The sequence below is a fragment of the Gigantopelta aegis genome, chromosome 7, assembly GCF_016097555.1.
Source record: "Gigantopelta aegis isolate Gae_Host chromosome 7, Gae_host_genome, whole genome shotgun sequence".
Lineage (NCBI taxonomy): Eukaryota > Metazoa > Mollusca > Gastropoda > Neomphalida > Peltospiridae > Gigantopelta > Gigantopelta aegis.
In genome coordinates, this window is record NC_054705.1 from 38,899,544 (window position 1) to 38,912,505 (window position 12,962).

Sequence of the window (12,962 nt, forward strand, 5' to 3'; positions counted from 1 at the left end):
CTGGCTGGATTTTAACAGAAAAATGGCAGCAGTTGCTTACTACTTAAGTCATTGATAATTTACAAAGCTAACCGGCATCGGTGGAGCAGTGGATAAGCCATCGGACTACAGGCTGGTAGGTACAGGGTTCGCAGCCCGGTACCGGCTCCAACCCAGAGCGAGTTCTTAAGGTCTCAGTGGGTAGGTGTAAGGTCACTACACCCTCTTCTCTGTCACTAACCAACTAACAAGTAACCCACTGTCCTGGACAGACAGCCCAGATAGCTGAGGTGTGTGCACAGGACAGCGTGCTTGAACCTTAACTGGATATAAGCACGAAAATAAGTTGAAATGAAATAAACAATGCTAACATTAATTAACCTCCTCTACCACATAAATATCCCATGGAATCAGATCACACATCCCGATCAGAGTACTTTATACCCCCGGGGTAGTAGTCCCGAAGCCTGAGTCTACCTATAATATGCCGCAATCCTCCCGCAACTTTAAGGTTTTCCGTCTGTCCTCGATATCCCTCCAGGTACGACTGCTCCGGAGCGTCGAGCTCACCGACCACGTAGAGAGGGAAATACGAGAAATACGGACCACTCCCTGGATATTTTAGTATCAGCGGGTTTTTCTTCGATCTTCTCGCTGATGCATCCGACAGGGCGAGAAGGTAAGCTCGCTTGTGGGCGTTGTGACGTCGTCTTCTGTAGTACCCTCGTTCGTAGCAGGCTCTGTTCGGGTATTTGTGCTTCTCTTTCTCTCTTGCGGCGTCTGCTGCCTCTACGACAGACTTCCCGTACAGAATTGAAGTGATGTCTCGCTCGCTGAACGATGGTTTCGTGTCAGATTCTGCTGTCAGGGCTACGCCGGTTTGGGCGTCTCTTTTGTCATCCGGACGCGTTGGGATTTCAGTTCGACTTTTGACGTCCGAGACAGTTTCATGTTCTATGCTTTCCGTTCGTTTTGACCGATCTCTATCGGCAGTGTCCGGAACGAAAGATTGTTCGTTTTGAGATTTTGCAGTGGGACTAGTGGAATAACTGATCTGAGAATCACTAAAAGACATTATTTGAGATTTATTATTCACGTCTATAGGGCAGCTTATTTGTATAGTCGGTGTTTTTCTTGTACTTTCCAAAGGTGTTCCGATTTCAGTATTTGTGGTATCAACCAAAGGTGTTCCGATTTCAGTATCTATGTTATCACCCAGAGCTATTCGAATTTTAGTATCTATGTTATCATCCAAAACTGTTCCAATTTCAGTATTTATGTTATCTCGCAAAGGTGATCCAATTTCAGTATCTATATTATCCTCTAAATGTTTTCCAATTTCAGTATCTAACTTATCTTCCAAATGTTTTCCAATTTCAGTATCTATCTTATCCTCCAAAGGTGTTCCAATTTCAGTATCTATGTTATCATCTAAAGGCGATCCAATTTCAGTATCTATCTTATCCTCCAAAGTTTTTCCAATTTCAGTATCTACCTTATCCTCAAAAGGTTTGCTAATTTCAGTATCTATCTTATCCTCCAAAGTTTTTCCAATTTCAGTATCTACCTTATCCTCAAAAGGTTTGCTAATTGCAGTATCTATCTTATCCTCCAAAGGTGTTCCAATTTCGGTATCTATCTTATCCTCCAAAGGTTTGCTAATTTCAGTATCTATCTTATCCTCCAAAGGTTTTCCAATTTCAGTATCTATCTTATCCTCCAAAGGTTTGCCAATTTCAGTATCTATCTTATTCTCTAAAGTTGTTCCGATTTCCGTAGCTGTATTATCTTCCAAATGTGTTTCAGTTTCACGGTTTATATCATACCCCGACGGTGTGTCGATGTCAGCACGGATATCACGACCTGACGGTGTGTCGATGTCAGCACGGATATCACGACCTGACGGGCTTTTAATTTTAATGTCTATATGATTCGAAGGTGACACGATCTCAGACGTTTCTTCATAATCACAAGGAGTTTCATCTTCAGTGTTTACTTTCTGATCCAAAACTGTTTCAGAGATTGCTTTTAAATTACTACTGTCGCCCGGAAGTCTTTCAACCTCTTCTTCTGATTCACTACCCAAAGATATTCTGATTGCTGCATACAATTTCTTAGATATAGATCTAAATCTACTCGTTCTCTGATGAGAAGTCTGTGATCTAATGCCAGGACTTAAGTTCTTGGCTCTAGGCATTTGTAATTCAGTTTTTCTTTTCCCGTCTCTTCGTGACATGGCTTCAGTACTTGCTTTGTCGGCTACAGAGGATTTCAATTCAGGTTTTCTTTTATCGAGCAGACCCACTGTTTTCGGTTTGGTTTCCTTACTACTATTATCATCATCATCATCATCATCGGAATCTATATCGATCACTGACTGATGAAGCATCCGCCTTACATTGTCGGGCACGCTTTGATCTCCGAACATGTACTTCTTTTCGTAGCATCTTCGACAATCCAGATCTCTTTGCCCCACTCCAAGATGTCTGTGTTTATGGCAGACACATCGTTGTCCGTAGCTTACCAATGTCACCCTGTAGTCGCCGGTCGCATCCAGGCGGTCGTTGTTTTGCGAATTTATGACCCTGATGCTATTATCAAAATGAAGAATGAACTGCTTCTGGGGCATATTGAGGTCCTCGAAGTCCTGTCTATGGCGATACCTGTGGACCACGCGTTTCACCCCAGGAAGTTCCACGACATCAGTTCCTTCAGCACCACTAACAACACCACCATGATGCCCAGCGTGTTGTCGTCTGCTACCAGACGAGGTCAGAGCTGGCAAACGATCTAGACAACGGCGAGCTGAATGTACAAACATCTTAGGTTGTGACAACCCATTTGGCAATATGACGTGGTAGCTAGTCCGTATTTGTTCATACATTTTGGGTTTTGGGGGTTTTTTAACAATGGAAATTCACCCAGAATATTTTCCATTGAAACTGAATCTGAAGAACACGTGACGACATTCTATGGATAATGAAGACTAGAAATGAATACAGTGATGGTTGGTGAAGGTTCCTGAAGTATTTGAGTGATAGAAATGGATACAGTGGTGGTTTTTGAATATTCCTGAAGTATTTGAGTGATAGAATGGATACAGTGATGGTTGGTGAATGTTCCTTAAGTATTTGAGTGATAAAAATGGATACAGTGATGGATGGTGAAGGTTTCCTGAAGTATTTGAGTAATAAAAATGGATACAACGATGGTTGGTGAAGGTTTTCTGAAGTATTTGAGTGACAACCGTAAAGGCAACCACAGCTGAGTGAACCTGAAGCAGACGATAAGGTATTTTCGTCAAAACTGAAAGCAACAACAAAAAAGAGTTTGTTTTGGTTAACGATTAGAGAGACAGAGAGGCAGAGACAGATACAGAGGAAGAGAGTTAAAGTTTGTTTTGTTTAACGACATTTGGTAATTTTGACATGTAGTTTTACATTTTTTCATTAGTGGCAAGGGGTCTTTTACAGCGGCTTTCCTCTCTCAATATCTGTGTGGTTATTAACCATATGTCCGACGCAGTATAACCGTAAATAAAATGTGTTGAGTGCGTCGTTAACTAAAACATTTCCTTCCTTCCTTCCTTTCTTTATATGCACCATCTCACAGACAGCATAATATACCATGGCCTTTGTTATACCAGTTGTGGTGCACTGGCTGGAACGAGAAATAGCCCAATGGGTCCGTGGACGTGAATTGATCTCAAGGCGACCGCGCGTCAAGCGAACGCTTTACCACTGGGATACATTCTACTTCCTGCATCAAAAGCACCAAAGTACAACAATATGATCGAATGGTATTACGGGTTTGCTGCTGTTGGTTCGTTGTTATTGTATTTGTTTAGGAAGGACATGTTTTATTTAAAGGGATATATTTTTCACTATTAGAGCCGTTTATAATCAATGAAATTAAACACCACTAATATTTTATAGTTTATATATATTATCCATTTCCGTAGAATCGAAGTGTTTCTTGGCTATACTACATTTTTCATAATTTTGAAAATGCATGTGCGTCGAGTTTTAGTCTATTTTTAAATGATATTTCACCGTTTCAACGTCACAGACTCTTGTTTCACTCTCTTGTAACGTTATTTAAATGTGTTACAGTTTTGTAACTTAATCAGACTTAATGCCCATTTTTACGGGTTAAAACTAGGGTCTGCGCCATTAAAGACGCACTCAACACATTTTATTTACGGTTATATGGCGTCGAACATATGGTTAAGGACCACACAGATATTGAAAGAGGAAACCCGCTGTCGCCACTTCATGGGCTACTCTCTTCAATTAGCAGCAAGGGATCTTTTATATGCACCATCCCACAGACAGGATAGTACATACCACGGCCTTTGGTGGGGCGGGGGTGGGGATTGAGGAGGTTGTAGTTTTTGTTTTTTCTTCTTCTTTTTTGTTGGGGGGGGGGGGGGGGTGGCTGCGTTGTTGGTTGGATATTGTTTGGGTTTTTTGTTGTTTATTTGTTATATCTTCAAAATATAAGCTGCGTTACACTTCATCTCTCTACCCCATTTTCTTGTTGTTTAGTTTTGTATTCGTTTCTATGTTTGTTTTGTTTCGTTTTGTTTTTGTTGTTTTTTCTTTGAAATATATATTAAACAAATTCTCCATCTTTCCAATCCCATTCCTAACCCATCTAGATCTGTTTCTAGAAATCTTGTATTTCTGTGTCTGCCTTTGACTTTGACCCGTATGTCAATTTCTATGACAGAATATATTCTATGAAAAATACAACACTGTTGAGAGGGTCATGCGACATTCGCATCTTTGACGTGCACACACCTACCGTTTAACGTCGGCGCTACTTTTGTGTCTGCGTTAATCGGTAGGTGTGTTTCAAGCATTAGAGGAAACTCGTTACATATGTACACCAGTAGCAAGAGATCTTTCATATGCAGGGACAGATTATGGGGGATTTCCCACTTGCACGGACCCCCCCCCCCCCCCCCCCCCCCCCCCCCCGGCTAAAAAAAACCCAACAATCCCACGACGTAGATCTAAATTTATGTCCACGTAAAATTTATAATTTATAATTATATACATTTACATATTTTTTCGGAAAGCCCCGTACCTAAATCATAATCCGCCCCTGGTATGCACTGTCATAAAGACAGGATAGCATATACCACGGGCAGAAATGCTTCACAACTGTTAGTCACGTGGTTCCAACTAGTAATGGCGGAACAAGCGATTTTTGATTGGAACAAGTAATCTTTCTATGCTACAAGCTAGCCTCCTAAACGTGGGGAAATATTACTTTAGTTTCATCCTCTGACCTGTCTGTCCGTCCGCACATCCGTCGGTGCATGCATGGCTATCATGGTCTGTCGCTATAGCGCTGTGTGTTTATTTGTCCATAACCCCCCCTCTCTCTCTCTTTCTCTCCCCCCTCTCTCTCTTTCTCTCTCCCCCCCTCTCTCTCTCTCTCTCTCTCTCTCTCTCTCTCTCTCTCTCTCTCTCTCTCTCTCTCTCTCTCTCTCTCTCTCTCTCTCTCTCTCTCTCTCAAGGGTCCACTTGGTTCATATTCGACCCCCCCCCCCCCCCCCAGGTTCAGATCACGCTACGTCCCTGACCCAATAGCTGATATATTTGTCCTGCTGGGGTGTCGTTAACCGTTCATTCATCAATTCATTCCCTCTCAATATATCTTCCTCTCGCTGACTCACTCTGTTTATTTCTCTCTCGTTATGTCTGTGTGTATCTCTTTAGATATCTGCGTTAAATAAAACACTTCTTTCTTTCTTTAGATATCTGCCTGACTTCCCAGGCCCGTAGGAAGGACTTTGGGAGTTGGGGTGGGTGGTTGGCACTGACGGATCGGGTACAAACTCTATATCAGATTTTGTAAAAATGTGCCCCCTCCCACGGGCCTGCTTCCTCTGTATGTCTGTCTGCACTTTTAGAAGGGGAAATTAGAAATTATCACGGCACCCTCCTAATCATTCCCACCCCTCCCACTGGCACAGGCATACAAGACGAGGGTGGGGTGTTGGGGCAAAAATAAACAACAACAATAATAATAATAATAATAATAATAATAATAATAATAATAATAAAGAACACATACATGTATTCCTGTCTTGCAAAGGGCAGTTTGTATAATGACGTCACTCATTTACGTCAACGTCAATAATAAATATTTGAGAGTATTTATTTTGTATATCGGCGTCATCTTGAATTGTAACATTAATTGATAGTAGTTTTAGTTACCACTGGCATAGCCAGGTCCCGTATTTTCGAAGCCATCTTAGCGCTACGAAATCGTAAAACCACCATAGGTTGTGACGTCACTACGTAGCCTACAACACACGCCATAGTGACGTCATAGCTTACGATGGCTTTACGATTTCGTAGGCAGATTGCTTCGAAAATAGGTTATGGGCCCAGGATTTTATATTGGTGGGAGCAACCCATATTGGGGGGGGGGGGGGTGGAGGTAAATCACATGTATTTATATATTATGTTATAGCAATTGATACAGTTTAAACAAAGAAAAAGGTTTAATGGGGGTACCCAGCTTAAGTCCTCTATATTGTAATAGTGACGTAGCGGGATGGGGGGGGGGGGCAAGGGGGCCATACCCCCAATCAAACCTTTTTAAAAATATTAAATTTTATAAAATCGTATATACATATATACATAGTGTGGGCCCCCCCCCCCCAGCCAATATGGGTTGCCCCCCCCCCCCCCCATATTAAACCATGGCTACGCCAGTGGTAATACTTTGATGTAATTTTAATTTGTATTTATACAATCCTCCTGTAAACCATCTGTGCCCATGCTTATAAAACTTAAAGTCTAGACTTTAATAAAGTCCAGACTTTAACGTAATGCTATTTGAATGGCGTTGCCATGACGTTAAAGTCTGGAACCGGCCTCGGTGGCTGATTCAACAAAGGTCATGGTTTGTGCTATCCTGCCTGTGGGAAGTGCAAATAAACAAATCCCTTGCTGCTAATCGGAAAGAGTAGCCCATGAAGTGGCGACAGCGGGTTTCCTCTCAAAATCTGTGTGGTCCTTAACCATATGTCTGACGCCATATAACCGTAAATAAAATGTGTTGAGTGCGTCGTTAAATAAAACATTTCTTTCTTAGTCTAGACTAAGGTTTATCAGCACGGGGCCAGATCTCATACTATGTATTAGTATATATCATTATTTTCGTTTTACCCTGAGGTGTCCAGGGGCGGATGCGGGATTTCTGAGGGGGGGGGGGTCCAAATGTGATGACTGATCTCTCCTTTTGCACAGAACAGTTAATATAATGACGTTTCCCCTTAAAGGTTATGGTCGGTTTTCAAAACGGGGTGGGGGGGGGGGTAGGGGGGTCCGGACCTCCACTGGATCCGTTACTGGTGTCATATGCCGTTGCTGAACGGCTAACCTGAGTATTCTGACTGTAAGAGAGCTAGTCGGACATTTGGAAGGTAATGAGAGAAAGAAAGAAAGAAATGTTTTGTTTAACGACGCACTCAACACATTTTATTTACGGTTATTATATGGCGTCAGACATGTGGATATGGACCACACAGATACTGATAGAGGAAACCCGTTGTCGCCACTTCGATTAGCAGCAAGGGTTCTTTTATATGCACCATCCAACAAACAGGGTAGTACATACCACGGCCTTTGATATACCAGCCGTGGTGCACTGGCTGGAGCGAGAAATAGCCCAAATGGTCCACTGACAGGGATCGATCCTAAACCGACCGCGCATCAAGCGAGCGCTTTACCATTGGGCTACGTCTCGCCCCCCTTTGAGGGAAATGTCCGATGTTTAGGAAAATCTGGTTTACAGAGGGTCCTGGGCCATATTTCACTAAACATCGTAAGTTTACGTCTGCTACTAGCAGTTATAACGGCCGTGCGTTTGTACGTATTTGGCACCAATTTCACGCAGAAAATTACATCATTAACGGAATCTGGAGTATTTTAAAAATAAAAAGGTTAGTGAAATATGTGTTCTTCAAACTATATCTGTTCAATTATAACAGTAATAAGAATTGTGGTTTAGTCGTAGATTTACGTTTACGTGCAAAACTAGGCTTAATATGTTTTGTGAAACTGGGCCCTGTTTTGAGAGACTTCACTGCATTCTAAACAATAAAATATATGTAATATGTAATTTTAGTCATCAGAAATGTTCTGGGTATTGAAAATATGTTACCATGACAACAAACTCAGGATAGTCCCTATAGCCAAAAAAAATATAATAATAATAAAAAATACCCCAAAAAACCCCAACAAACAAACAAACAAACAAAAAACAAAAAAACATATTTCTGAATTAAACAATTTATTAAACAAACAAATTGATGAAAACGCCAGACATAACCAAACCAGGACGGTGATATGAATAACATCGGGCAATATGAATAACATCGGGCAACAAGGTGTTGCAAGAATGACTTGGCCGGCAAATTCCCCAGATTTGGGTCCGATAGAGTCCTTGGATGATTTGGGTAGAAACGTTTGAGAACAACATTCTTCTTCTTTTAGCTCTATTGTTGTCTAGCCGTATTCTGTTTATATGATAGAATACGGATAGAGTAAGCTTAGTGGGCATACTGTCACAGATTTAAGGACCTTATTTCTCTAACAATGAATAATAAATCAAAATTACATTAACTTTTACATACCAAATCTAGCTATTGCATCACTTTAACTACACCATGATGGAGTGAAATCCACGTTAACCCTCTCGGCAATGTTAGTTTTTGAATTATGGACCATTGCCATAATTCAATTATTTTTTACAAAATATCATTAATAAGTGGAGTATGGTAGTTACGTAGATGGTTGAATAAAGTACATTTAGGGACAAATCAAATATGTATATTTTTAAGTAATACTTTGTTAGGCCATGTAATAGGTCAGTGGTCTGTGACAATATGCCTTTAAAATAAAAACTGCCAATTTTTGTCAACCAATTGCTTTCAAAGTACTGTCTAAAATACAAGGTGTAGACATTTTTCCGAAAATCTGATGCCACTGATTTTAGTTAGAGCCTTCTCGAGTCCACCCACACACTTAAACTTACATGCTAGTGAATAGTATAAACATCAAAGGTTCTCTTGGGCCAAATCATTTCCCATTGCCGATGATGTTAATATGACCCAGGTAGAATACTAATTATAAAAAGTGTAGTACTTCACGTACAATCTGCCTCAGGTAAATGGAGGTCATATGAGATTTAAGAGTTTTAATGAATGTTTTTAATTAGCCAAAAAATAAAAAAATATAAATAAACATAAGTTTGATTTATTTATCGACACCACTACTGCACATTGATTTATTAATCATCGGCTAATGGATATAATTTTGACATAAAAATATAGTCTTAGAGAGGAAACCCGCTACATTTTTTTTTTCAATTGCAGCAATTGATCTTTTATATGCGCCATCCCACAGATACGACAGCACATACCACGGCCTTTGATATACCAGTCGTAGGGCATTGGCTGGACGGGAAATAGCCCAAATAGCCCACCGATGGGGATCGATCCTAGACTGATCGCGCAACAGGCGAGCGCTTTACCACGGGGATACGTCTCGCCCCTTTTTTTATTAGCAGCCCTCAACGACAAGGAACTCTCTATTTTGGTATCACGCAACGTACAAGAAGAAACTCGACTGACTGTTTCGGATAATGGGAAGGAAGAAATGTTTTATTTAACGACGCACCCAACACATTTTATTTCCGGTTATATGGCGTCAGACATATGGTTAAGGGCCACGCAGATTGAGAGATGAAACCGATACTCTTTTCGATTAGCAGCAAGGGATCTTTTATATGCACAATCCCACAAACAGGGTAGTACATACCACAGCCTTTGATATACCAGTCGTGGTGCACTGGCTGGAACGAGAAATAGCCAAATGGGCCCCACGAACGAGGATCGATCCAAAATCAGTCGTGGTGCACTGGCTGGAACGAGAAATAGCCAAATGGGCCCCACGAACGAGGATCGATCCAAAATCGACCGCACATCAAGCGAGCGCTTTACCACTGTGCTACGTCCCCCCCCCCCCCCCCCCCGCCCGACTTGTTTTGAAGGGGCGTGGTCTAGCCGAGTCCGTATAGACCTCCCGCCACGCCCCTCGGATATGTGTGTCGGGTTTCTTCTCATAGTGTTTCTACTAGTCGTAAACATATAGTTTTGATGTTACTTGTGAACTTCGAGTTAATCAAGTTAATGCTATGTGGCATCAGATTTCAGAAACTCTGTGTATTTTTGATAGAGTACTTCACAACCCTTGGGTCGTTGGACATTTTAAAATTGACAAGTTTTTCGCAAGAAGCGCACTGTGGCTGTATCCTGACATTTTAACAAATATTATGGGCTGCGGAACAGGGGCTTTTTCCCTGTTACTGTGTTCAAAAACGCCGTATTTTAACGTCAGAATTCAAAATGTTCTGGAGAGAGGGGGTATGGGTAGCATGCTCACTTTTCCGTTACTGTGCTCAGATGCGCCGTATTGTAACGTCTAGAATTCAAAATGTTTTTGAGAGAGGGGGAAGGGGTAGCATGCCCACTTTTCCGTTACTGTGCTCAGAATTGCCGTATTGTAACACCTGGAATTAAAAATATTCTTAGGGGGTGAGTGGAAGGAGTATGCCCTCGAACCCCATCAACAGGTTTTGGCCCTGAAATACATGTATTTTCATTCCCCCCCCCCCCCCCCCCCCCCCCCCCCCACCATCGAACTGAGTGTCCTCCGCTTACAAATACACTCCGAGGGGCTCTGGATGTGGCTGGAGGACAATGCAGATATCCACCCATCAGACATCCGAGTTGTTTTCAAATTATTGTGACAGTGACAGCCCAGTTCAGAAGGCTTATTCAGACATCTAACAGACGAGTTTCTTCTCTTTTTTTTCACCACACCTACCTTCAATAGTCTGTTGCGTGGTTCACGTATAAACCGTTACTTTTATGTATGATTGTATGTACATATGAAACAAAATATTAAAATGTACAGGTGGACATAGTATATAGACTACTATACGTTATCGACATAATTCTTGAAACTAATTTGGTTCCGACTTGACTCTTAAATCATTTTGACTAGCATATTTTAAAGTTTCGATTTATTATATCGGTCACAATAAGCATGTGGAAACTACGAAATTAATTTTTTAACATTTCATGACAGAAAAAGATGTTTCAATATACAGCAGTCTCGTCACATTCCGTTATTTTTCTGACTTTTCGTTATTTCTCGTCAATTTCCGTGGATAAGAAAACACTCTTTAAAGCTGGCGTACACTCGAGGATTTCATCTGCTTCTTTTCTGTAACCATCTAAAATAGAAACATAATGTTATATATTAAGCACATCTTATTGCTGTTTATAATAGCGTTATCAGCACTATATTTTCCTTTATTTGTTAAACAAAGCAGTTGATAAAGTGGGTTACCACTTTTTAAATTATCAAATGTGTATTTAATGTATACGCTAATGGCAGAGAGAGAGAGAAAGAGAGAGAGAGAGAGAGAGAGAGAGAGAGAGAGAGAGAGAGAGAGAGAGGGAGAGAGAGAGAGAGAGGGGGGAGAGAGAGGGGGAGTGGCAGGAGACGGGGAGAGAGAGGGGGTAGAGAGAGAGAGAGAGAGAGAGAGGGGGGTGGCCGAGAGAGAGAGAGAGATAAGAGAGAGAGAGAGAGAGAGGGAGTGACAGACGGAGAGAGCGAGGGAGTAGAGAGAGAGAGAGAGAGGGGGGGGGGGGGGAGAAAGAAAGAAAAAAGAGAGAGTATCAGACAGACAGACAGACAGTTATGAGCCTAGCATCAGACTACCAACTGCCAACACAATGTTGGCCAACGTTTTGCCCTCACGACTTTATGTCTGTACAGTTGCTAGTTTGAGCGCTCTCATCGTAGATAGACAGACAGACAGACAGATAATCTATTAACGTTTCACCTTAGGCACACAACACATTTACAGTATAAAACATAAAATTACATAATGCCATTCCTCATGGAATGATGAGTTAAATAATAGGGTATATACAAGTATATACAATTAAAATAATACTAATAATAACACCATTGTGTATATATGTTGTAAAATATGTTGTAAAATATAAAAACAGGTTTTGGCTGTTACAAATGCAAGGTTAGGCATAACCCATTAGTTGTTAATCTGAGCTCACCCGTCGTATGTCGGAAGACGGAGAAATTACGACGCTACCGTCGAGTTGGCCAACTTCATCGTAACAGTTGGCAGTCTGAGACTAGCATTACAACGTCTTTTCATTATAGGTAGTACTAAACCAAATAACTTCCGGCTGGGTCAAAGTCCTGTGATTGGTTATAAATGTGAGTGTGTTGGTTGTAAAAAATAATAGTTTCATCTGGGTAAAACAAATATGCAATTTTATTTCATCTAGTACCAGTGTGTCAAGTAGTCTCGTGCTTGAAACATGTATGGAGTACCTGTAAAAAAAAGTACTCGAATTTTGTGCGGAACTAGGGTAGTCATAGACGCTACCCGTTATCTCAGAAACAAGCAGCTTGACCCCCATTTTTTCTGATTCACTGTAAGTGTGAGGGGTAGTAGTATTTATATCCGTGGCGTTTATGTCGATTGATACGCTGCAGGTAGGAGTTTTAGCCACATATGTTACTATTGTCGTCTATGGGATTTGATTTGGTAGTATACACCCTATAGAGTTATTTTATATTAAGAGAGCGAGCATAACCGTCGAAACGCCCATCTAGAGCTCTAATGGCAGAGTACTCGGTCTATTGCGTACCTTGCCCAGTCCTTTTGCTGTTTATGCAATAAAATATGTATTTAATCAAGAACTACCTTGCCAGAAGATTCTCAGAGCCGCCGCGGCTGGTTTCATCAGTTCGCTCTTGTCCTTGTGGCGGCGGAGCACGTGCTTCAGAGAGTCGATCAACACAGACGGGTCCGGCAGATCTACAGACGAAAGTTCAAGGTCAAGGGAAATCATTTAA

The 12,962-nt window shown here is 41.3% G+C and overlaps 2 protein-coding genes across 2 annotated transcripts in view; both read right to left on the bottom strand.

Moving 5' to 3' along the window:
• Positions 1-217: 217 nt before the first annotated feature.
• Positions 218-6,167, bottom strand: LOC121377491. The gene is made up of 2 exons (XM_041505503.1): positions 6,067-6,167; positions 218-3,285 (listed from the first exon to the last, which is right to left on the bottom strand). Exon 2 carries the CDS (start codon positions 2,861-2,863, stop codon positions 395-397), a length of 2,469 nt encoding a protein of 822 aa, XP_041361437.1. The 5' UTR covers positions 2,864-3,285; positions 6,067-6,167; the 3' UTR covers positions 218-394.
• A 3,903-nt stretch (positions 6,168-10,070) lies between these two features.
• Positions 10,071-12,962, bottom strand: part of LOC121377726 (protein aardvark-like) — a 23,129-nt gene continuing 20,237 nt past the window's right edge. Inside the window, exons 9-10 of the mRNA XM_041505811.1 lie at positions 12,811-12,924; positions 10,071-11,304 (exon numbers count right to left, since the gene is read on the bottom strand). Coding sequence (XP_041361745.1) covers positions 11,216-11,304; positions 12,811-12,924 — 203 coding nt within the window. The 3' untranslated portion in view covers positions 10,071-11,215. The remainder of the gene's footprint in view (positions 11,305-12,810; positions 12,925-12,962) is intronic.

Coding starts and splice junctions, on each gene's coding strand:
- LOC121377491 (XM_041505503.1), bottom strand. CDS start 2,863: ATGTATGAACAAATACGGACTAGCTACCACGTCATATTGCCAAATGGG.